General features: G+C 41.0%; 1 protein-coding gene across 1 annotated transcript in view; it reads right to left on the bottom strand.

The window, feature by feature from the left end:
* COL28A1 (collagen type XXVIII alpha 1 chain) overlaps positions 1–26,275 on the bottom strand; it is a 75,237-nt gene that overhangs the window by 35,212 nt on the left and 13,750 nt on the right. Inside the window, exons 8-16 of the mRNA XM_048510411.1 lie at positions 25,910–25,936; positions 24,003–24,047; positions 19,563–19,607; positions 16,504–16,557; positions 7,328–7,396; positions 6,082–6,150; positions 5,176–5,244; positions 1,255–1,323; positions 676–744 (exon numbers count right to left, since the gene is read on the bottom strand). Coding sequence (XP_048366368.1) covers positions 676–744; positions 1,255–1,323; positions 5,176–5,244; positions 6,082–6,150; positions 7,328–7,396; positions 16,504–16,557; positions 19,563–19,607; positions 24,003–24,047; positions 25,910–25,936 — 516 coding nt within the window. The remainder of the gene's footprint in view (positions 1–675; positions 745–1,254; positions 1,324–5,175; positions 5,245–6,081; positions 6,151–7,327; positions 7,397–16,503; positions 16,558–19,562; positions 19,608–24,002; positions 24,048–25,909; positions 25,937–26,275) is intronic.

Genomic DNA, 26,275 nt, shown 5'->3' with positions numbered 1-26,275 from the left:
ATATATTGGTTATGCTTGAAATAAACCTTCAGAACATAATTTTACTATGGATACTTTAAAAGCTCACTGTTAAATTCCAAGTAGAAATTCTGTTTTATGCAAGGAAGTAACCTATTCTGCTACTACACAAACACACAAGTGTCTTTCTAAGCAGAATCACATCCTCCAGTCAAGTCAACAGGCTGATAAATGAGCCTAGGATGCCAATCTCCTTCCCCCGCTCCCCTAAAAAGAAATACCTTGTAATGTTGGCTGTAGCACAATCCAACACTGCAAGCACAATTTGCCTTTTGAAGATTAATACTGAGAAAACTACATTTTGATTGTCAGCCCCAAAGAATGTGGGTTTTCATGAGGTCTGTGCTGGCTGAAATCCAGGTATTAGATTATGAATCATGATGCAAATATGCACGGAGTTAAAAAAAACCCAGCAATGACTTAAAACTAGCCAATGATGGAACTGCATCAGAACTGGACAGTTCCAAAGGGGCTCAATAAATTCCGTTGGTTATGATTATGCAAACTATGAACTGTTGGTGTCCTCAGAGGAAATAGCAGAGCCACAATTTATGCCCATATTTATCTACAAACCAACAAAAAGGCACAACATACCCAAACTTGGTACTGAACTGTTCCAAACCCAGTGCAATTTGACTTGCCCCAATACCCATTTACCTGAACTCCCTGGATACCAGTTCCAGTTGGTCCCATCGGGCCCTGTGGTCCATCCATCCCTCGCTCACCCTGCGTGCAAAATGCTCTCTTTAGTAAAATGTTGTGAGTTTTAATGAAAGGATAAATAATCATCACTATACTATTTTTAAACCCCAAATGCCTTTCCCATATTCTTAAGTACATATTAGCTCACCAGCTGTTCAAAAGAAAGCTCTCCTGGGGTAAACAAGAGCATGGAATTTAGAATATTTGTGAAAACGATGAGAACAGGGCAGGATGCAGGAAAATGGCACTTATGTTTGTTCATGACAATGGGTTGGATCCAGCCAGCTTTTTTGCTCCATGTCACCCAATTCCCCCTCCTCACAACAGCTCCCATCCCACTTGATCTTTGTCCATGAAGCCTCCAAGATCTTCAGTACAGCCCTTTGGATGGTCTAAAGAGATCCTATTTTCCCTTTTTCACCAATGGGAGAGCTGGCTGGATCCAACCCCAGATCTAGGCCATTTCATTTTCCCTGTATTCCTGATTCAGTACTGCAGCAACCTAATTCCCAGACTCTGTTCTATGTATTGCACCTTGTCTCCTTTGATGAAATGGCCTGGTGCTCCAACTGGTCCTGCTGGCCCTTCAGAACCCTTTTCACCCTGGAAATATTAAGAATTAAAATTGCATTAAAGCTTAGGAATGAATTCATACACACCTAATTGGACTCTGTGATAGGCATTTAGTAGCTCACTGTATGATACAGATCTTTAGCCTAATGTTTCTTAAATAAACCATCTGACAATCTCAACAGATTTCTTATAGATATAAAACATACTTTCTTATACAGGAAGTACAGTGCAGAGTACCAAACTGGGATGCAAACACTTGCTTGCACAGGTAAAAAACATCTCTACTCATGCAAGAGTTGTCTGTGATTTCCAGGGATTCTCCCTTCCAACTGCAGCCTTATCTATTGATCCCACATAATTCTCAATGGTTCTCTGACTTTTAAGAGTGGGTTTTGGAAGGGTGCGGGAACATCACCACAAGAAGAAAGATGTAAATTCCATTCCACGTACAGATCTCTCTCTCTCTTTATGTGTGTGTGTGTTCTGTTCCTAACATGGAACCAGGAGCTGCACAAGCCTTTGTATTCTTCAAGCAGATGGAAACAGTGATTTTTATGATATCTGGTTTTGCCCTAAAAAACTGCCTCCAGACAACCAGCCATGGAAGCTTTATAAAAGTGTTGGTTTTTTCCTATCTGGTCACAAATTACTAATACAGGTATGTCAAGAGAGGCACACTAATAAACATGTTTTTGGATTACCCGCTTTTGTGGATTTTCAAGGCTGCCCTTGGGTCCCATCCAGGGTTATGTTTACTAGCTTTGTTGATCTCCTTCTAGCAGCAGTAAAATTTTCATGCCACTTAATTTCCCAGGAAAAAGCAACAAGCCAGCAACTTCACCGGCTTTATTTTTGCACGTCAGGCTGCTGTAGCAGGACCAGTACAAAAGCTACCAGTACAAAAAGCTAACTTAACCAGGGCCCGCAACTGAAAATACCGTGTTTCCCCAAAAAGAAGACAGTGTCTTATATTAATTTTTGCTCCCAAAGATGCGCTATGTCTTACTTTCGGGGGATGCCTTATATTTCACACTTCAACTAAACCTCTACTACGTCTTATTTTCAGGGGATGTCTTATATTCGAGAAAACAGGGTAGTACAACTTTTGAAAATATATCTGTTTGGTAGCCTGTGTACCCTCTTTGGTCACAGGAACACTCTGTGTATCCTGTCAAGGAGGACTCATGGCTTAAGTGAAAAGCATCTGTTTTGCACACAGGAGATCCAATGTTCAGTCTCCAGCATCACCAGGTAAAAGGACCAGATGAGGTGAAAGACCACTACCTGAGGTGCTGGAGAGCTGCTGAGAGACAGGGCAGAAACACTGACCATGATAGATCAATGGCCTGATTCACTGTAGGGCAGTTTTGTGTGACTATGACATAACTACTATCTCTCTAACCATTTAAGGGCCAAACATTTTTAATGTTAGGTTCAGGTTCCTCACAGTACATGAGAAGCTCCCCAGCAGGGCAAATCATGCCTCCTGGGGTTGTTTCAAATTGGGGAAATGGCTCAAGGGGAAAGCTGAAGCCCCTGCTCCTCCCCTGCCATAGTCTCAGTCTGAATCAGGATCTTGAGGGGCTTACAAAATAAGTTCTCAGCAGCTGTCATCTGACTGAGGGGAATAACAGTTAGGTCAGTGGAACCCCAACCCAACTTATTTTTTAAAAAATCACATCAATATAGCAAAACAAGGTATAATATAGGTATAACAAGTTAGAGAAGCTAAACAAATATGCAAAGCTACAAGGGCATGGTCCTTTAGGAAGTTGGTTTTGTTCCAAACATATTAAAAGAGGCAGTTAAATATTTAGTTAGAGGGCACTGAGTGGAAGATTTGTGTATCTGAGGGGAATCATTATTTTTCAGAAGTGGAAAAGTAAGTAAACTATCTCAGGCAGCAGGAGGCCGTGAATCTTCCGGTACATGTCAACTCGGACAGGGCAGATGTGGGAACAGGACATGATTAGTTTTAATTGACTTAATTAATCACCGTTACTATCTTTAAATCATGTTTGTTACTCAGCAGGTTGTTAGCATACTTTGTTTCCAGAAATTGGTGAAAATTCATGAAGATATAAGAGTCCATGCAAATACATGACATCATTGCTTCAGTATCAGGGCCTCCCAACATGGAACTGTAAATGGTTTTGTCCTTCAGAGTTAATTCCACGTCAAATGAAATTTCTGATAAAGCAAGTCTACTTTGAAAATACAAGCACAACAGGAGCTACTAAAGACAGACATGCTGCTGGAGGCAATGGCATGTTAAGTCACAAAAGAAAGCCACTTCTGATGGTGGATGAAATCCTCTAGGTGCACCACACAACTATATAAAACCTATTTCTTAATGTTCAAAGCTGCTGATTTTGTTTTTTCTTTTGCATGTCTTGGAATAATTATATACACTATGGAATAATTATTTCATAAAAACTACAGGACAAACAATTAACCATTTTGGATTTGAAGATTTACAGCCCCATGCAAGGGTGTTGTGAATCCACTTGTGGAAGTAGATCACAGCCACGCCAGCAGATTTGCCCTCCCTGGGGCACTTGCCCAAGCAGAGGGGAAAAGCAGCCAACACGTGGTAACTGTGACCCTCCCCAGAGCTGGGACACTGTGCCAGCATCCCTGTGTCCCCACTACATAGTGGGCTGGTCCAGGGTGTGGCTGTGGAAGGAGCTGACTTTGGTCTGCTCCCTCCCAGCCTTTCACCCCATTGCGCCAGCAGATGGGACAGCCAATTTATGCCACCAAAAGCGTGGCATAAGTCTATTCTCCCCAATAGGAGCTTCCTGGCAACAGGAAGGCTTTTCGGCTTTTTAAGCCTCCTCACGCTGCCGGGAAGCCTCTGTGGAAGCGGCGGGGCAACACCAAATAGGTGCGCAGCCCACTCATCCTGAGTTTGGATGGGCTGCTAGTTTTTTTTCCCACTTGGACCCATGAAGCTTCCTGATAACTGAATCAAGTCAGTCTGCCAAGGTCAGTACCGCCTACTTGGACTGGCAGCAGCTCTCCACGGTTTTGGGCAGAGGTCATTAACGTAACCTACTGCCTTATCCCTATAACTGCAGATGCCCAGATTGAACCTGGGACCTTCTAGTACCATTCACAACCCTCCCATCCGTGCCTCCAGCATGCAAACCTAATGCAAAAAACCCGTAATTACTCCATGAGGCCATTCAGATGTAATGCCAAAGTACAGTTTCATATTAGGTGAGCTTTGGGTTTATATGCTCCCCCTTTCCCTATTTCTCCTTGTAGAATTCAATTTCCTTCCTGTTTTGAAGCAAACCATAATTTGCTGTCAAATGCCATTGGGTCCTTTTTTTTAAAAGAAAAGTGGGTTGCAAGTAGGGTTGCCAACCTCCAGGTGGGACCTAGCAATCTCCCAGAATTACAGCTGATCTCCAGACTACATGTATGGAAATCCCCTCTAGGCACAGAAATCCACTGTGCGATTCAACCCTATCGTTGCCACGAAAGGAAAGACTATCAGAGCATGGGAGAGAAGAGGGAAGCCTGCAAGACCAGTTCTTCCTCTATCATTCCAGCTACTCAAGATACTAATGAATTATGTACATGTACAGGTGGACTGAGTGGAATAGAGATAGGAGTGGTCCCTGATGAATAAAGGCATGTTGTTAGAGACAGAACAGGAAAGGCAGACTACCTTCCCTGCCCACACCCACCTCCTGCCACACACTTTCTCATGCAAACTGATGAAACATTAGTAGAATTAATGTGCTTGAGAGAAACAAGGAGAGTAAATACCAGGGAATTAAATATAAACCTAGAAATTCAAAGGTGTTAAAAAAGGTAGCAGATTTCGTGGCTGGAACCCCTATTTGTTTTAGTGGTGTGGGGTTTTTTTACCTTTTGTCCTGGAACTCCTTCTCCTGGTTGACCCCTTTCACCAGGCACGCCCTGGGGACCACGGGGGCCCTGAATTTGGAATAGAAAAGTGTGTTTCAAGACTGAGCTCCAAAGCACTGTTGGACTCTCATTTATACAGGGGGCATACCAAGCAAGGACAAGCCCATTCTCTCCAGCAAAATGGAATACACCACATATGCAGAGGCTTGTGTGCACTGCATAAGCTGATGCTGAACAGAACGTGGTCAGCTCCTGTTTGCGCCCCCATATTCTTTCATTGGAGATGAGACTATACTTACCCTAAGATTACACTGAATGCATAAGGGAATCCTACAGTTATAAGATGAAAACAGTAAAGGCCATCCACAAAATAATTGTTTGTTTCAAGCAGACAAGAAGGGTTCCCTATCATGTTACATTTTTGGCCTTATAGGGTCAAAAATCCATCCCATTGGGGCTTACTCCCAGGGAAGTGCTCTGGGGATTACACTGTATATGGCCCTGGACAACTCAGCCTAAGCTTTAACTCGCAGGGTTGTTTTAAGGGTAAAATGGAAGAAGGCAAAACCATGTTCCCAGGAGAAAGGACGGGATAAACATATAATGCATTTTCAGTTGTTTATCTCAGTTTGAGAGCTTACATATTTTGATGAAGAGTTAAAATGCAGGGGAAAGAAAACTTTACTATTTGGGTTTGTTTGTTTGGGGGTGTTTTTTTGCTATTGTTGTTAATGGATATACCAGACATCATTCTGAGTAAAAGAACATTTCCTGCTAAATGCTTCCCGTCTGGCACACCAATTCTAAATTTTTAGCAAATTTCATACAAGCATTGCATTTAGTCATCAGTATCCTTGAAATTCCACACTGGAAAAATATCCTCTAGAACTTGACCAATTTACTTACCATTGAGCCTGGCTCCCCAATTCCAGTAGGTCCTTGAGGCCCAGTTCTTCCTTCCTGACCTCTCTCACCCTTATTAAAAAATATGAGGAAAACATTTATAGTTGTCCTGAATACTGCTGCGAGCAGAAAGGAATCAGTAGTGTCACACCTTTATCCCAGTCATTCAAAGGAAAGGTATTTTGGTAGCATTGAAATCACAGCAATATACTTTTGGACAGGTTACATGAATTATATCCTAGGCTGTAACCATATGCATAGTCGCATCAGAATGAACCACACTAAACATAATGAAATTTACCTGTGAGAACACATGGACTGTAGTATTCATCAGGAGTTAAATTCAAAGGTTCCCTTCCACTGAATGAAAAATCTACCAATGGAAAGAATTTTTGCATTGGAAGATACTTCTCAAAGGAAGGAAATCATTGGATCCAACCTAATGGGATGAATTTTAATCTTGATTATGTTTACAAGTTACATCACTGTTTTGTTTCATCATTTAACCTAGTCTTTGTCCTGAACACTATATCTTTGTAACAGAATCTCAGTCCTCCATTATCCTTCTGTACAGACAGACAGATTAATAGTTTGTAAATGAATGAGTTCCCTGACCTTTTGTTTTCATACAATATATAAAATATTTAGGGACACAAGACATGTGGTCTTCCTATTCCAGCCACTTTTAAAAATCAAAGTTACAGGACATAAAACTCTAAAGAACTGATACCAGATACATAGATTATTTATGCTGATTTTCATAGGAACTAACAAGTTAAAGTCAATTAACCCTCTCACTGCAGTGTCTCAATGAAATCTTGTGGGAACATATGTCACTCCAAAGGGCCCCACTAACTAACATAAATCCTATGTTAGTTTCCTATATGGACCATGGCTGTTATCATGCATGAGCTGAGAGGATGTTCACTGGACTCCCCCTTTCTTCCATTGCCCTTGTGCTCCTACAATGCATAAAAATGCGTTGTACATATTGTACGTTGGCTGGTATCCAAACGTTGTACGTTGGCTGGTATCCAAACAATAATGCATATTTCTGACAATTAAACAAATTGTTTATTTCGGTAATCCTTTCTTTTTAAAAAAAGAAGCAAAAAAAACCAAATCATCTGAAGAACGGCATGCAAAAAACCCCAATGTTCCATACATATCATTCTTACACCTCCAAGGTATGTAATATAAACACCAATACAAAGGAAAACATGCCACTGCTGTAGATTGTATGTGTCACCTTAGGTCCTGGATAGCCAGTACCAGGAACTCCAGGAGGTCCATAAGGGCCTGTTGGCCCTGGCTCCCCCTTAACAGAAACATAAATAAATGCATTTCAATTACTTTCAACATAACGTGTTAAGCATTCAAGCTTACAGAAAATACAGTATTTCCTCTGTATTAGATCTTTAGTTCGCAGCCTATTCTGGTTTATTCGGTGGTATTAGTATTGGGATGTTGATTAGAATTCAAATTCTTTCTTTAAATAAAATTCATCAATTTTTCATAAAACATTATAACAACAAAAGAATAAAAGATACAGGAGAAAAGATAATAAGTATGGAGAGGTACATTTTAAAGCCAAGGCAGCTAACACTTACTGGTCCTAGATGTTTTCAGAACTACAGGTCAAAGATAAGTCCTAGCTAAATCACCTGCCAAATTTGAAGGTCTCCAGAACTTCTGGAGAGGTTAGTCAGACCTCAGCACCACTCATGGCTTTCGGTGGAGTGCCAACATAAATGCTCTACCTTCAACCACCCCACAGTTCCTTCTTTCTAGCAGATCAAAGGAAGATTTTGTTTGATGGTAGTTTGAAGGGGGAAAGCCCTGAGAGGCCCATGACTTATATGACCACAATATCCTGCAGACCCTCCAAATTAAAAATTCCATGCAGAGAAGATTCCCTATGTTGTTATGGTCATTTGGGCACTCACACTTGGGAATATTTCAGTTCATCTCAATACCCATCCTTGATCCAAATAATTAAGTGGATATTGAAAGTGTTGCCCTACAGTATTTGACATGTAGCATCTCTTTTGGTATTTTTAAAAATACTTGGTTAAAACTTCCTATGAACAAAATGAGATTCTAAAGATCTTACATGTTCTACACATGGTTTCGTTGAGGGTGAAGATGTTAATATGCTGATGTCAATGTTGACTAGAATTCAGTATTTCCCAACAGCAGGAAGCATGAGGGAAGCCAAGAATAACATAAGAATATTTGTGTCATTTCTAACTTCCTTGTTAGAATTTCTACTGTAAATACCGTAGTATGATAGGATTCATTTAACCAGGTCATATAAAAGCACCACAAATAATAATTTTTAGTAAAAAAAATAAGATATTATCAATTTTTCTCACATAATTAAAGATATCCTATTCTGAAAATTTTGTCGATTAACCAAATAGGAGTTATTAATCAACACATATTTCAAATGGGTTTTAAACATTCACACGATAAATGCATTCCAGGTTATGGGCAATGGATAAAAACCATAATGCTAATTCATGCAAAGCTATAACAAGCAGCATCTTACATAGGCAAATACTCTGGGCTGAGGAGGACCCTTTAATTAATTCATTCCTCATGGTATACCATCAACTTTCTCTTGCCCAACATCCCATGGTTTTGAAATTATTGGCCTAGTACAGTGGTGGCGAACCTTTGGCACTCCAGATGTTATGGACTACAATTCCCATCAGCCCCTGTCAATTGGCCATGCTGGCAGGGGCTGATGGGAATTGTAGTCCATAACATCTGGAGTGCCAAAGGTTCGCCACCACGGGCCTAGTACAACTAAATGGGATTCCCCTTCACTGACTTTGTCTTACCAAAACAAATATTTACTGTATAACAGAAAGGAGAACTTTGAAACAGTAGAAGAATAAAACAAAGATGACTTTAGGCTTGATACAGTTGATTAAGAACTTCACCAGCATCCCTACAATACCAGGATTTATAATTATTGTCCTCTTCAGCCTATATCCTAAAAGCTAACATGCAAAATCTCTCTGTTGATTCAGGATTTTAACTTTACAGTTGGATTTGGCAGTTTCCCTGTCAAGTGGGTTTCCTGCTGTTCACGTGGACATTCTGCTTCATAGATTTTTCCGAAGAGCTTGTACAAAAAATCATTAATATTGTTCAACACAAATATAATAGTTCCTAATGTAAAACACTGGTTTGTTCTAACTTGGACAGGGAGGACTATGTTCATGCATGTAACTCTGAGTGGAATGCAAAGGCCAACCCATGAAGGTCAAATAATTTCAGAAGATTTTTCTCAGCTGTGTAAAACACACTCAATTTGTCCATTTCAAGTAACCACTGGATTCTCACCAAATTTTTAGAAGGTGTTAATATAGTTAGCATATATGCTTCCATGAACACATTTCTGCATTAAGTTGAAAAGTCAAACTGTAACAAGTATTTTTTTAATTAAGTGTAGGGTTTCCCCCTCCTTTCTGTCTACTTCCTTGAAGTAAATATTTACATTTTAACTATGACAAAAGTGGGCGGCTTCCTTCACAAATAAATTTTTCACAGTATGTTTCTAGTCATCATGGTCACTGAGAGAAAATTGATAATAGTAACACATACTGTTAAGTATCACATACAAGGAAGCAAATGAAAAAGCCCATCTCCTCTCCCCTTTGGGACACATGTGCATCAGATAGCTACAAAAGCAATCCAAAACAGATCTACACAGAATCCTACTCAGCTCTATTCATTGGGGCTTATTTCCAATGAAGTGCCCAGGACTGCGTAATCTGAAGGCATACAAGTTATACAAGGTTGCACAAAATTACGAAAATCTGCATTAATTATATTGATGCATACAGTTTACTATTGTCACAGAAATTATCTTGCACAAAATGTAACTCATCAACGTGGGAACTTGCCCTTGTAGCATGAGAATGGAATCTTCATTCTTTCGACCTTCAATGACAATACATTGCAATGGCATTTCTGTATGCCATATTTGTGCTCAGGGCTCCATTAATTCCACCATTATTTCAACTACCCAACAATAAAAAACATCTTCCATGGAAAGTGACTTGCTGTACTGGCATTATCCTCAGAACAGATTGTTATTTATACTCTTGGAAAGAATGGCCATCATATAAATAACTGCCAGACTTTGACTCCATTCATAAGTGTCTGGAAACTTAATTTAAAAAGAGTAGCTGCCCAATCTTTGTATAAAGGCAACAGAATTTGCAGAGGCCACTTAGTGTCTATCTACCATAGTACACACATGAAAAAGCACTGACCTTTTCTAGCTGAATGGGCATTTATTGAGTTGTAAATAACCGTTCATTTTATTGAGTAACTTTCTCCCAAGCAAGTTCGTTCCTCTGAAATTTAAATAATGCAGATATGCAAGCCTCAGTCTGGATCATTCCAATTAAAAGAGCTGGCTGTTGTTGAATAGTTTAGAATACAGGGAGTAAATGCTAGAGTTATATAAACATATGCTTTTTCCTCACAAGTCATTTACAACATATCTTGCCTCCAAATGCTACATTTTTCTCTTTGAATTCCACATGTTTTTCTCTGTTTAGTTCCAGAAATATTTTCCCTTCATTTTTCCTCTGTTGTTTTCCCAAGTACTTTAACACTAAGCGTTCATCTGTTTCTGAGCCAGCTTCTCTTGAGCATGAGATGTTGAAATGGTCTTTATTTCTACACCTCATCAAACACCTGGCCCTTAGCCATGCCTCCATGTAATTGCCCAATCTCCCCTTTAGCCATTTTCTCTTTCCCTTCCTCCTCTGATTTCAAAAGGAAATTTTAAAAAAATCTCTTGGTCATATCTAACTAACAATATAATGTTGAAGTAGACATACAAAAGAGACATGGTTTATTGGATCAGCTTTGTCAATTTCATATAGAACTAGCGATGTAATGTTCACAAGTGTCAGGAGGGGCCACAGAGGGATTTCAAGCCCTGGGTGCAACTTCCATGTCATATGGGGAGGACGCATTCAACTGCCAGCCCCCCTCCCCACCCCAGGAGTTAGGAGCTGGAGAATTTCACTCCCTGCAATTTCAATGAACTTGCATTATATTCTTGAAGTTCCAAAAACAACACAATGTCAGAAACCCCTTAAGAAGGCTTCAGAAGAAGCCTGTTGTTTCCAAAGCCAGTTGGGCAGCTACCTGGTCAGCACTCTGTTCCTGCCACTGTGTCCCTCATGTATTTCCTCCACTCGCTTACCAATCCCTGACTCCATCGCAAGGCTAGTTGTTTGGATTCCCCTTTTTGGCCCTCAGAGTAGAGCGGTCAGATTTCTCCAGGTTTTGTGGATGATTCTGCCCCCCTTCCCGCAGTGTGTCTGCATGCTGCTTAAAGACATAATCTGGGCGCCAGCCAACAAGCAGGCAAAACAACCAGGCATGGAGCAGCTGAGTTTCTTTGAATTCCCAAAAATCCCCTGGGGGAAAAGAACCACATACTGGTAAGGGGATTCGGGAATATACAGGAATCTCAGAAATTTAGAGATTCAATATATCTGAATTTTCCCAAATTTGTTTTCTGCACACCCCTACTCACATGAGTAAGTAAAGTAGGAAATATGGGATGAGAAGTTATTGCAATATTCTACAAAGGTGGGATGTTTACAGTTATTTCCCCCCATTTTATTTTCTGAGCTGTAAGACTGTAAAATTGGTTTGCAAAAAAGAAGGCAAACAGAGACTTAAAAAAAATAATACAAGGCAAAAGTGCATTGGAGACCAAGATTCCAAAACTCTTTTGTGTCCCAAACATTTTCCACATAGAATACAGTTCCTCTGTGTCTTCAACTGTTTTGGTTGCCCAGAAACACAGCCAGGATGTTTCACAGAAAACACACCCACATCTAAGGCAACAGAAGCACCATTCATTAGACTCTCAATGACTTGACAGTCAACTATAAAATAGTGTCATTAACACCAGCCCTGATAGTGGTAAATGTTAAGATATCAAATGCTCAAATATTCAAGAGAAGCATAATAACTTTTTTGATATAAATTTGGAATAGTGCACCAACACACTATGGGAGGGGAGTGACTCCTGAATTCAGCAACTCCTGATTTCATTATCTCATGGGTTCCAGAGAAACACACATTCCACAGCTTCTATTTGTTGTATCATAAACTCCTTTTAAAACTCAGAAAGCACTTCAAGGTCCTTTCCACACATGCAGAATAATGCACTTTCAATCCACTTTCACAATTGTTTGCAAGTGGATTATTCTATTTCGTACAGTAAAATCCAGCTGCATAGTGAATTGAAAGTGGATTGAAAGTGAATTATTCTGCATGTGCGGAAGGGGCCCAAGACCTGTTTGCAATGCTGCCATTGCAAACTGAAAGCTTTACAAAGAGTTTGAAATATTTTTAGAGTGTGTAAATCTTATCATGCACAATAATGTCCACGTTCTTTATTGAATTAACATAGCTTTTGTTAACATTGAAAAAAATAACTGATGCCATTTCAGTACTGCATTTATCTACAATCCATCCTATTGCCCATCATAAATTTACATTAGTATCACAAATATACAGTAGCAGTTATTCTACAGGTTCAGATGGTGCCAGGATGCCAACTTGTCTAGCTGGGAAAGTTTCAGTTTATTTAAATCGATTCCCCATGGGGGAAATATCCCGGAATACTCACAGTAGACATCCCGGTTCAAGGAGGGACTCCCCACAACTCCCGGGCCAAATTCATCTCTGTCCTGGCCCTGCCCTGCGATATCCTCTTCATCCCAGGATTTTCAAAAATCGCCAAGAAGCAGGATCTTTTCTGACGATCCCAGGATAAGGCTGATATTGTGGGGAATCGTCAACCATTATCCTGGGTTATTTTTCCCACGCTGAGTCTCCATTTGAGCTGTCAGCCAATCACAGGACACAGTGGCCTGGGTATGCTCAGAATGGGTGACTCAGGGCGGGCGGGAGCGTGCCTTTTTAAAATGTCTTCTTCTTGGATACAAAGCTACGACCATGCAAAGGAAAAAATTGGAACATGCCTTTTTTGTGTGCTGTTCTTGGCCACGAAGCTCTATGCTTTGTGATGATGTAGCTATGTATAAGTAGCCATGATAATGGGGGGGGGGGGGGAGAGAAACAGCCAATCAGAGAATTAGCAACAAAAGAGCCACCGAGCTGATCCCAGGCTCGTGGAAAGGAGGTGGACATTTTGATCCCAGTTTCAACTCAAGACCTCAGCTGTGGTGGGGAGGGACAGACCAGGATAAAAAGATACTAGTATTTTATGTTCCCAGTCCAATCCCAGGATATTTCCCCCATGGGGAATCGACCTCAATCTGAGGGTATGACCAGGATCCTTCGAAGACTGAGATCAGTTTGTATGACCTTTCCCCTTCCTGGCTATTACAGTCAGTGGAGAGGGGGTAGCTGACTGGGTCTGAGAGGTAGTTAATGCCCCCTTGAGAAAAGGGATGGTGGCCTCAGTCTTGAAACAGAATGTGAAGCAACACATAGCAACACATTTCTTAAGAATCCTTTCCTAGCCCCAGGAGATCTCAATAACTATGAACCAGTTCCAAACGTTCCCTTTTTCTATTGTTTTAGTCCCAGACCAACTTTTAGAAATGGTACTTGAAGCAAAAAATGAAGTTCACCAAATATTCTTTCGATACAGAATTTAAGACTTCCAACTCTATATAGATGGTTAAAATCATGGGTGGGACTTTCTGCTGCCCCATATCTAACTTCTGTTACTTTCTCCAAGTTTAGATTGGCTTTTCTCTCTGATGCACTGCGAGTTGCTTACATAAAGGAAGCTCCTAAAGAAGCAAGATGTCAGATGAAGAAGCCTCAGTCAGTGCCTCTAACCCAGCAACAACTGTTTCAGTAAACATCAGTGCAGTACAAACCCCAAACCAATATGCCCAGGCAAGTAATCCAACTCTACCTGCTCTCCCTCATTTGGATAAACAAAATATTTTGATCTGGCAAGATTGTATGATGCATGCTCTTGCTATTCAGAATCTCTCCCACGTGACTGCAAGAAGTGCCCCCAAATCCCCATGAGTTGGAACTGTTTAAAAGGGCTGATTCCAAAGCATGCTATCTCCTGGATTCAGTGACAGGGGATGAGGAGAGTGCACCAGAGGTGGGATCCAACCAGTTCTCACAACTTTTCTAGAAGTGGTTACTAATTTTTTCTGCATGCCGAGAAGGGGTTACTAAAGCAACCTCCCTGCCCAATAGGGACTGGAGGTGCGTGTGTGCGGCGGCGCCACTGTTTGAATCCCACCACCATCGGAATCTGTTATTAAAATTTTTGGATCCCACCACTGGAGTGCGCTTATTATGAGCTGCAAATCTGCTTGGAAAGGTTTGGAAGAAAAATACTGCGCAAAATGAGTTAAGAAAATAAGACTTCTGAAAAGGAAGTTCTACAGTGCAAGAATGAAAGAAGGGGACATCCATTCTGTGTCACCCATTCTGGATGGGGTTGCATTCCCCACCGTCTGAAGGTGCTCATGGATCCAGGGCAACTGCTGGATAAGCAGGTGGCAGCCGTGGCCAGGAATGCCTTTTACCAGTTTCAATTGATTTGCCAGCTGCAGCCTTTCCTGAGCAGAAAAAGTTCTGGTCACAGAGGTGAATGCACTGGCTACATCTAGAAGATATTACTCCAATAAACTCTGCCTGAGGCTGCACTCAAAAAAGGCTCAAATCAGTGCAGAATGCTGCAGCCAGGATGTTGACTGGAATGGGTCATAGGGAACATAGTACTCCAGTCATGGCCTAACCAGGCACAACTCAAGATGCTGCTGTTGACATTTAAAGACCTTTATGGTTTGGAGCCAGCGTACCTGAAGGACCACCTACTCTCATATGGACCTATCTGACCATTGTGGTCATCTTCCGTTGCCTGCTTTGTGGTTAAATTTTGTACCTATGTCCCCTAAGCATTTATATAGTATTATCATGGATGTAATAACTGTGGCAAGAATTGTTTATTAAAAACATTGGAAACAGCATATTGCATCTAAAAGGCCAAGTGTGGATTGGAGCATGTAAGGGAACATATACACTGATAAAGTTAATAGTGTTTAGAAATTGGAGAGATGTATGAGTCAGTTCAATATGGCATGTAACCATTCCAAAGATGAATGAAACCACGGGTTACGGTATATTTCAATATCTTTTTCTTCTTTTCTATTTTTCCTTTCTTTTATGGATATGAATTGTTTATGGTTACATATAACAACAACAACAACAACAATAACCACCTCTGGAACTCTTTCTAGGGAGATCTGTTTGTTCTAGCAGATAATGATTTTTTAAATTTTGTTTGGAGATCCCTCAGCAATCCTTTTTTCCTGCCCAATGATTTAATTGTTGCTTTTGTTTCTGTATGTGTATTTTAGCTCTGGTTTTAATTGTTTTACTTATGTGTTTTTTGTTGGTTTTAATGGTTTTTAAGATGTGATTTTCTTATGTATGATTTTAATTTGTTAACCCCTTTGGTGTCTTTATAGGGGACAGAAAGGCAGTATACATTTTGTAAAATAAATATAAACAAAATCTTAAAACACCTACAAAATTAGCTTCCCATTAAAAATGTTTGATAATAGTACTCTATACCTTTAATGTAACCTCAGTATAGAAGATGCTGGGACGAGCCAACAGGGCATGGCTAGAGTCACCATGGGTGGATGGCTGATGAACCCTCACTACTTTTCAACCTTCAGTGAATCCTAGCCCTGCTTATATGAATTTGGTTGTGTCCCATTTCTTGTAACTGATTCTGCTCCTGACCTGTGTAGTTGGCCTCTAGGCCTTCTTTGGCAATCATTCACATTCACTAGCCTCTCTGTTAAACCATGTTGTATGGCTAGTTTGAATGATCTATGAGCAGACCTATTTCATTATTTAATTCTGCTCTACAAGTACAATAATTTCAACCTTGCGGCTGAAAGATTCTTTCCTGTGAACTGGAATGCACTGTTGGATGACATGGCAAACTCTCATGGCTTTGATGCAAGAGTTTGGGTGATTTAACTTCCTTTTTCTGCCAGATGTAGTGAAATCTGGCATGTGTACACAGTAATAGGTGCAGCATCTACAAATAATCAACCCACTGTAAGACGGAAGGACTCAGCTCGCACAGCTAAACTCATAACAACTGGATTCACTAAAAGAAAACAAAGTGGGAGGGATACAATGTTTTTCAAAAGCGGAAGCGTGGGTTCATTCAAATGAATGAGTTGCATCCTGTCTCAGGCAAGGATGATCAATATCATTTCTTAGCAATAGAAAAACCTCTATGTAAATCATGGCTAAATGGCCAATGTACACACGGAATTTTTGTTAGCATTCTTTTGACAGTAGTTCTCCACGTTGTTATCCCTCCTATAAAAGTATGTATCGTGTATATCTTACCTTCTTTCCTTGAATACCTTTTGGACCAGGCTCACCTGGAGGACCAGCAATTCCCTTAAGCAAAATATCAAAGGCAAAATGTGATTTCTCCCAATGGATGCATAAAGGGTAATTTTGTACAGTTACAGTAACCCTTCCCCCCCCCCCCAAAAAAAAAAACAATTCTACATTAATCTGTCAAAGAAAATAGGATACAGGATACTGTGCATTAATTTTTTTCTCTCCTGTTTTTAATTCAGTGCTGCTTTTCTCCTGTCCTATCTTCCCTGTCTTTCAACATAATCCCCTAATCTACTAAAATGAAATTATGAATGTTTCAAAAAGTAATGTTACAAAAAGTAAACATTGTAATAAAAGGCATCTCCAAAACTAGAATTGAGTGGATTTCTTGTTTATTGCTCAGGAATTTCATATTGTGCTATATTCCCCTCCTTTAAATTCCAGTTTCATGAAGAACATTTCAGAAGTGGAGCCTCTGTATTGTGTTGCATCTTTTGGTCCCTCCTGTTCATTTGCATCTTTTTCTCCACTCTGCATTACAGAAGAGCAAGGACACACTGGTAAACCTTTCCATGCAAGAGAAACAAAATGTTCTCTGACTATTCCATGAATCCTGCAAAGAGTTAATCCAGTCTAAAACCCATTGATTTCAATAGACCTAGAAACTGGAGTAACTTTGCATAGCACTGCACCAATATGATTCAACTATTGCTGCACGTTATGCTAGTGACTAGATGTCATGGCTGCCTTAAAACATCAGACTGGTAGTCAAAAGCCACTTCCGCACGTGCAGAATACTGCACTTTCAATCCACTTTGAATGCACTTTGCAGCTGTGCAGAATAGCAAAATCCACTTGCAAACAATTGTGAAAGTGGATTGAAAGTGCATTATTCTGCATGTGCGGAAGGGGCCAAAGAGATGACAGACATAGTGGAAAAACTCTATCCCTAGACAATGACTTGGCAACTGAAAGGCAGTTCACTACTTAGAGAAGGATGCTCTGGACATGTTCTAAGGGCTCTTCTTTTCAGTCCAAACTATCCTTGCAGTTACCATGTGAGAATAAGGAAGCAGCACCAATTTTGAAGCACTTCCTGTGGCTTGATACCAGCAAATCATTGGCTAGTGCTGTACACATACCTAGGAGTCACTTTCCCCCAGAGATAATGGTTTAATTTGCAAACAAATTTGGAGCAACAATGTTATAGATTTTGGGCTGACACAGAAACTGGATCCATCGAAGACGAATCTGATCTAGATCTAATAAATATCTAATATAGAAGTAATCTAAAACCTAAACTTTATTAGATATTTATCAGATCTAGATCTAATAAATATCTAATATAGAGGTAATCTAAAACCTAAACTTGCTTAGGATGCAACTGTATAATAATAAAAAATGCTATAATTAGTTGTCAAAAGCTGTGAGAAAATCTGATTTCAGTTTCCCCTAAAGTACAGACAGGATTCTCCTGTAGCGTAAGGCTTTCTACCCTGGGAATTCCTCTCAGTCACAGGAAACGTTCACAGAGAAATGCTAGACATTTTCCTGCTGGCTCAAAGGCTGAGGCCTTGGCAGAGTGGTCAGCTGTTCCACTGAGAAAGGCAAAAAATGTTCTCACAGTTCTGCTTCAAGCTATGTGCTGCGGTGCAGGATGAGACGCTGAGCTTTTGAATAAGTGACAACAACAAGGAAATCAAAGCAGGTTCCCCCTGAGAGCAATAATTTTAAAACACAGTAACAGAAGGCCAGCTGTACAGCCCAAGAAAACAGCAGCTCGGAGCTCACGGTTGATGGAGTCCCTAGGACACTAACATCCTGATGCTGCCACAGGCAAGAGCACACCTGGGTTAAACCCTCTACCCTAGCATTCTTCTTCCAACTGAGAAAGGATAGATGCCTCCAGGAAGCTTGCCTGTTCCCCTCGGCTGATGTTCAATATGGAACCTCTCACTTAAAAGACTGAGCAAAACCCAAATGTGTTTTCCTGGCATGTGGAAGAAAGTAAGATAGGTGCAAGGGAGACCTCAAGGTAGCAGGCATTCCAAAGGCAAGAGGGATGTTCCTGTTAGTTATCATGAATATCAATTTATATAATCAATCACCCCTTGCTGAAATATCTGCACTGGCTGCCTGAGCAGAATTTGAAGTGCTAGTTCTTACCTTTAAGAGAGAAATGTCTCACAGCCAGCCAGAGGCGTAGAAAAAGGGGAAAGCACCCAGTGCACTGGTGCATCCTCCGCCCCGGCCCCGGAACGCCCTGACCACACCCACATAGAAGCGAGCGCCCAGTGCGTCGGGCCCCCACCAACCCCATCTCCTTGGAGCTACGCCTCTGCAGCCATCATATCTCAACTGTCACCTCCACTCTGTCCAGCCCAGCAGTAATGAGTCTCTTCTCAAGCCCTGTGCTCCCTGTGCCTCCATTTGCAAAGGAGGTGGCATCATAGACCAGACTTTTCCAGGAGTGACGTATTGCCTTTGGAATGCCTGCTATCTTGAGGCCTCCCTTGCATCTATCTTACTTTCTTTCACATGCCAGGAAAAAGCATTTGGGTTTTGCTCAGTCTTTTAAGTGAGAGGTTCCAACTTTTTAGGTGTTGTTATGGCCTGCATCTATCCTCAATATACCATTTTTAGGATACAGAATGTTGTACTGTTTATGCCCCAGGCTTGTTTTCTTGACTCTGCTGCAACTTTTTGCAAACATGCTTTGACTCTGTCTTCCCTAAAAATTCACATACAAAACATTGGGGAAAATGTGGAGTGGAAAGTGCATATTTCCATACTTCCCTACCAACATCTGGGGTTACATTCAGCTCCATTTTTCCTCATGGCTGCCATTTCCCTCTTTACCACTGATCGGGAGAAGATTTAGAGGGGGAGGGATTAAACTCTTCTCCTCCTAGACCCCTTCTGTAATCTACATTCTGTACGCAACATTTTAAAATAGTGAGAAATATGATCCTCTGGTATATCTCCAACTAGACTTGAGTGGTACAGTCCAGACATAACTAATTAGCTCTGATAGAGCCACAACTATTAAACAGACTTACCTGAGGGCCTCTCGGTCCCTTTGCGCCAAATGGACCTTCTTGCCCCTGTGCAAATGAAATAGCAAAAAATGTATATATTAGTAACAATTTCTAACTCAAATTATTGAGTTTATAGTAGTGCTCAGACAGCACTGCTGGGACCTCTTCGATCAATCTGTTGTTCGGCCATTTTGAGGTGGCAGTTTGCCCCTGCATGGCACAACCCCCAAATCAAAACTGGTTCATTTGTCATAAAGTCTATGGAAATTTGTGTCATGTAGAAATGGAGGGGGGATGAGGGGTCAAGCAGAAACTTAAAGCTAATTGTCTTAGGGAATTAAAATTTCTTGGTAAAATTTGTAACTGTTATATCTGCTTAAAAACAAGTTAACCAGAAAGGAGAATAGCTACTGATGTCATTCAGTCAATCAATCAGAAATCATATAAGGTATTTTATTTCCTGTATGAATTGTTTATTACACTTAGAAATTTAGGCTGCCTCCATTGCTGCAATTTCCATTTACAAAACACTTGTTCCAACATTTCACCTGCTCTTGCCCTGACATTCACAGAATTGGGCAGCACATTTTTTTCCAATCTGCAAATTACATCTGGGAATATGTTTCCTTTCAAAACCTAAACACTTTATGGGATAAACTGCTGGGGAGGTAAGGGAGCATTGAGATCCATAAATCATACTGCATTTCTTTCTCTTGGACCTCTGCAGTGTGGGGGCACACTTTCTCCTTGAGTCATTTTTGCTTAATACTTGGGAAAAACCCAGTCAGTTCTGTCACCAAGGCAACAAAATTATTAATAGAAATAAATAGACTTGAGCTTCTTCTCTGTAGATGCGTACAAACCGTACATATCTGAAATGAATTCAAGCAATATCAACAGCTATTTGCCTCGCAAATTATTATGAAAGCAATACAGTGTGCTGATCGGCTTTGGAATACCCAGACTTCTGAGCAGTGGGAAATACCAGTAAACATTGCTGAACTCCAGGCTGTAAAACAACTTTTTAAATTTTAAAACAAAGAGCAAAGTTGTGCATGCAACTACAGCAAGGCCCATCTGTCCTAATCGTAAATGTGAAGGGTTGCCACCAGTGGTGGGATTCAGTCACTTTGCACCAGTTTGGTAGAACGGGTACCTAATTTTTTGTTGCATTTGGAGAACCAGTTGTTAAAAGCGGCTTTCAGAGCCCCAGAGCAGCCGGGTGCCTTGCAGCCCAGCTGCTCTGAGGCGCTAAAAGCCCTGTCGCGCCCTCACCCACTGTAGCATATGAAGCAGCGGCAAGGCCCAGTTGCCCCCCCTCCATCCCCACAAGAAGTTCCTCTGCAGAAATGGGTGGCGGGTGCAGCGTGTGGTGGAGGGGAGGCGTGTAGCGGGGCGAGTGGGGGGGGACCAGTTAGAATCATTAGAATCCCACCACTGGTTGCCGCTCTCCAGGCGGTAGTTGGAGGTCTTCTGGTATCACAACTGGCCTTCTGGTATCACAATACACACCAGTTCACCTGGAGAAAATAACTTTGGAAGGTGCCTTCTAAAGCATTATACCTCACTGAAGTCTTTTCCCTCACCAACCCCTGCCCTCCTCTGGTTCAACCCCCCAAATATCCAGATATTTCCCAACCCAGAGCTGGCAACCTTATAAATATACTTCTGAATATCGAGACCGGGCACCCAATCTTATGCTCTGCATTTCTGCAGTGTGTGCCCCATGTCTAGCTATTTTCCATTGTCAGGGTTTCTGCCATTCGGAAAAAAACATTCTTGAGTCATGTTTGGCCATGGCCTTTTCATCTCCTTTTGCAAGTGGGAATCCTGTGGGTGATGAGAAACCCTGGCCTGTTCAGAAGTCCATTCAAGTGCTTAATCCTTTACAGATGTCTAATTTTTTTTCATCCCCAATAAAAACTGAGTGACAGAAAAGCCTTTTCCTTACATTTCTGCAGTCTTGGCATATGGCTTCTATGTCCAATTTTCCTGCCAGCTGCTCTCTCCTTTCCTTTTATCTCTGTGTACACACATTTCATAGAATCTCCTTCTACTTTATTCCATGCTGCTAATATAAACTTACACTGCTGATGTGAAGGCTAACAATTTGACAGTTCACACTGATTCCTTTTTAGCAACCCACAGAATCATAAAATGAGTGTATTTTGGGGGGTCTTGCCATTTTGGTCACAAAACCTAAGCAGATCAAGCTCAACAGGCTGTCTAGAAGGGCAAAGTTTATCCTCAAGGAGTAGCATTCCCTGTTATTGACAGTGGCTGACAACGGATAATCTTCAGAGAGTTGAAAGCAGTTCAATAGAATCTGGCATTTCCTGTATTGTGCATTTTGTCCCACTGATCAATTAGGCTTTGGGGGATTTTTTGACTCAATACAAACCCCTGTAAAACCTAGAAGCAAAAATGGGAAGTAGGTGCACACTATCATCAGTTCTCTCTCTTTCAAACAGCATTGGAAACAAAATCTTGAACCAAAAGGCAATGTAAGGTATAAATGTTTTAATTAAAAATACAATTAATAATATAGAAAATAAAAACAATATCTCTGCAGCCAGGATCTCATACACTTACAGTACCAGCGTCCCAACATGGGAATAAATCAGGTTCTGATGCGGCTTTTATGAGGTGGCATCTACTGCTTGATTTGCAGAATGTTATCCCATCTGAGTTTTGGATTTAGAGTTCTAGACTTATTACCTGATTTTCTCAACCGTAAGGAATCTCAGAGAGTTTTACAAACTCCTCTTCCTCTCCTCACAGCCGACAACTTGTGAGGGATGTGGGGCTGATTCTGAGAGAACTGTGACTAAACCCAGCAAACTTCATGTGTAGGAGCAAGAAAACAAATCCAATTCATCCGATAAGAGTCTGCCTTTCATGTGGAGGAGAGGGGATTCAAATTTGGTTCTCCAGATTACTTTTACCCACCACACCAAGCTGGCTCTCTGCACTAAATAGTCATGCACAGTTCTGTATTCCACAGGATCATTTCCTACAATGACTTCTGCTGAAAATGGTTTTGCAACTTCAGCTTGCACACCATTCTGTCTCCTAACTGGTACATTCAACAAATAATGTGACATACCAATTACCAATTTCTAAGTCCAATTCAAGGTAGTTATAAGGCCAAGCTATCTACCATATGATCACCATAGCGACTTGCAGCCATATACCAGAGGCAAGTTCCCCACAGGAATTCAGCTCAAGTGTGCCACAGGTGCTCAGTTTGGATCGGGACTGCAGCAGAGGAGGAGGAGAGGCTCCTGCCTTCTCCCTTGTGCTGTTTTCCTGACCTGAAAGGGCCCAAAGGTGTGGGGTTTTTCCCGTTAGGGGGCAGCACATGGAAGAATTCAGTGCATATGCATCCCCACCCCCAACAAGGCAAGTGACATCTCATAGGAGCCAATTCAGGTCTGGAAAATGGCACCGAGGGAAGACAGGTGCCTTTTATCCCAACTTGTCACAGACTCTACCCAAATCAGGTCCCTGTGACATGTCTGAACTGAATTCCCACAAGGAACGTGCAGCTGATGTTCTGCTATCATATGATAGGTGTAAAGTATCGTTTGATCCCCAGTTAGCTACATAGCCTGCGCTCCACATTTCTAAGGGAACACCTCCTTCTAAATGAGCCTACCATTTTTTGAGATCAGCAGGATGGTTTTGCAAGGATATTCCTCACACAAAAGATATACTGAACTTGAGTTTCGCATTTCCTAGATTAATACTCTAACCACACTGAAACACTTAACAGGTTTTGTCGAAGGTTTTCACGGCCGGATTCAGCTGGTTCTGGTGGGTTTTCCAGGCTGTGTGGCCATGGTCTGGCGGTCTGGCCACACCTTTGCATAGCAAGTTCCACCCAAATACTTAATGATTGGTTCCCCACCCTGGGACTTGGACAATGTACCACACTTAATTTTCCCTTCTCACTACTAGACACAGTGTGAAACAGACTTTTCTCTGTGATACATCTCTGAAGATGTCAGCCACAGATGCAGGTGAAATTTTAGGAACAAGATCCACCAGACCATGGCCACACAGCCCAGAAAACCCACCAGAAGCACCTTAACAGGTTATTTCTGGGTGACCTGAGGTGGGGACTGAGGGAGCTGAAGGCTGCCTGTTGACATAGGTGCCTGTAACAGTAATCTGTAGTGTTGTAATCGTGTCTGGCTGGTCCCAGATAAGCCAAGTGATCTACTGTGTCCTACCACATTATTTTTCTTTCCAGAAGTTCCTAAGGTAAGAAACAAGTAGGCTTCCACTTTGCACTATCAATAGTTTAATATAATTGGAAAGTTCTTATATATCACACAATATCCCTTAGTTGTATCCCTTAGTCACCCTTTACCAATTCATATCAGTACAAATTTTGAATGCAAGCAAAATAGACACTTGGTTAGGAGTGACAAACAATTGATACTCGTTTCAACTCACTCTGTCTCCTTTTACGCCTGGTATCCCACACTCCCCTTTGTTCCCCTGTAAATATATGCATATAGTTAGCACGGTTTGATAATGATATTTCACAGAAATATTTCATTTTCATTATAACAGTTAAAATGCCTCCAGCTGCTAGCCCTAGCCACATAGTTTCTGGTCACTCTCCTTTTCTTTCAGTCCTCAAAACCTCTTCTCATGAAACACCAAAGGTCATTCTGATAATCTTGCCTCTTTCCAGGTTCTATCAACCCTGGAATGTAGACTGAATTATCTGGAGGGACTATAGTAACAAAGAAAGGAAAAATTATCGCTGTGCTATAAAGTACAGTACACACATTGAAGTAGTGTCTTTGTGTGCTTTGCTTAATTTTGGGGGATCACTTAAGCTCATAAATTAGAGTTTGATCATTTGCATTACTTGCAATAAATTCTGAAGTTTTGAAGAACCCATCTCATGGACCCAGAGAAACTGATAGCATTCCTGGAAAATCTTTTTTTTTTTTGAAAAAAAATTCCCAACTAGCAATTTGTAGAAGCTACAGCGAACTTGTTTCCATGTAGTTGTCATTTGTCAACAAATCATCATGAATAGGATCTGACTGACTTCTTTACATACTGGTGCTCTAGTGATAGTAGCTGGCGGGTAGAGATTGGCCTTTGCTGTACAGCAGAAATAAAACATCCTGTAGACATTTTTAAAAGAAGAAGAAGAACAAGAGTTTGGATTTATATCCCCCCTTTCTCTCCTGCAGGAGACTCAAAGGGGCTTACAATCTCCTTGCCCTTCCCCCCTCACAACAAACACCCTGTGAGGTAGGTGGGGTTGAGAGAGCTCCGAGAAGCTGTGACTAGCCCAAGGTCACCCAGCTGGCATGTGTGGGAGTGTACAGGCTAATCTAGTTCCCCAGATAAGCCTCCACAGCTCAGGCGGCAGAGCGGAGAATCAAACCCAGTTCCTCCAGATTAGATATACGAGCTCTTAACCTCCTACGCCACTGCTGCTCCTGCACAAAAGATCCATTTTGGCTTTTTGTGTTTGCTCTGTACAGAGAACACAAGCATTGCCAGCCAAAATGGTTCTTTTTTCCTGCCTGTTGCCCAATGGCGCTATTTTCAGTTTCATAGTTGTGCCCATCATTTTGTGTGCTGCTGCAGAGATTCTCCTGACTCCACCATTTTGTGAAGGTTTCCCATGGAAGGTTCCTCTGCTTGTAGTTCATCCATGTGCAATTTCACTGTAAGAAGTACATCAATAAAGTTCATTTTACTGGCAATCCTACGGACATGTCATTTTTCCCTTTTTTTTGAGGGGGATGTCTGCAAAGCTACGACGACACAAATGCGCATATTACAGATTCTCATGTTTTGTCATCGTAGCTTCGTGGGAAACCTTCATGAAATGGCAAAGGCAACACACAAAATGGCAGGTGTGAGCAGCAAAAATGAAAGTAAAAGAACTGGGGAGAGGGAGAAATAAAGTGTTTCCTGCCTGCTTTTGTTCAACCAGTCTTTAGGAAAAAGGATCGCTAGTTTAGCGATTTTCAAAAAACACGAATTGAGAAAAATAAAACCTCCTGAAGACATTTTGGGGGAGAGAGCAATGTGAACTTCTTCCCCAAAATGCTTTTTATAACGTCTTCAAGATGTTATAATTGTGCTGTGTGGAAAAAGCCATTGTGACATAGAAGCTATGCTACTTCCACAGTACAGAAGCTGATGGTAATGAAGACCATTGAACTTATCCTTTGCTACATTTATCCCATTCCCATTCTACTGTAACTCTGCAAGATATATCTAATAATTTTAATATATACCTAATAATTTTAATGTAATCTTCTAATTATGATGTGTAATACATTGCCTAGTGTGGTTATCAATAAATTACTTATAAACAATCTTACCTTTTCTCCTATTAATCCATGACTTCCCTGTTTGCAAGATAATGGTAAAAATAACAATAAAGTTATTTGATTATGTCTAGTTTAATGTGAACATAAACAATAATCCGGACTCTTTAATTGAAGTAGGATAGGCAATAATAGAAGAAACAAACTGAGGTTAAAATATAAAACCTTACAAAATAAATTATGTTCAAACAATAGACAATCTTCTGTGTTGATCTGAACTGAGCACCAAGGGAGGGAGCCAATCATAAGCAAAGACATAAAGACCTAAATTGGCTCCATCAATTGAAATGCACAGGGAAGGGAAAGGGCTTACATTAGAGTTCAATCATCCAAGAAAGAAGGCTGGGAAAATCATGGGCA

Source organism: Sphaerodactylus townsendi, linkage group LG11 (assembly GCF_021028975.2).
Source record: "Sphaerodactylus townsendi isolate TG3544 linkage group LG11, MPM_Stown_v2.3, whole genome shotgun sequence".
NCBI lineage: Eukaryota > Metazoa > Chordata > Lepidosauria > Squamata > Sphaerodactylidae > Sphaerodactylus > Sphaerodactylus townsendi.
Note: the sequence above shows the minus strand (reverse complement) of the source record. Positions and strands in the feature narration are given on the sequence as shown.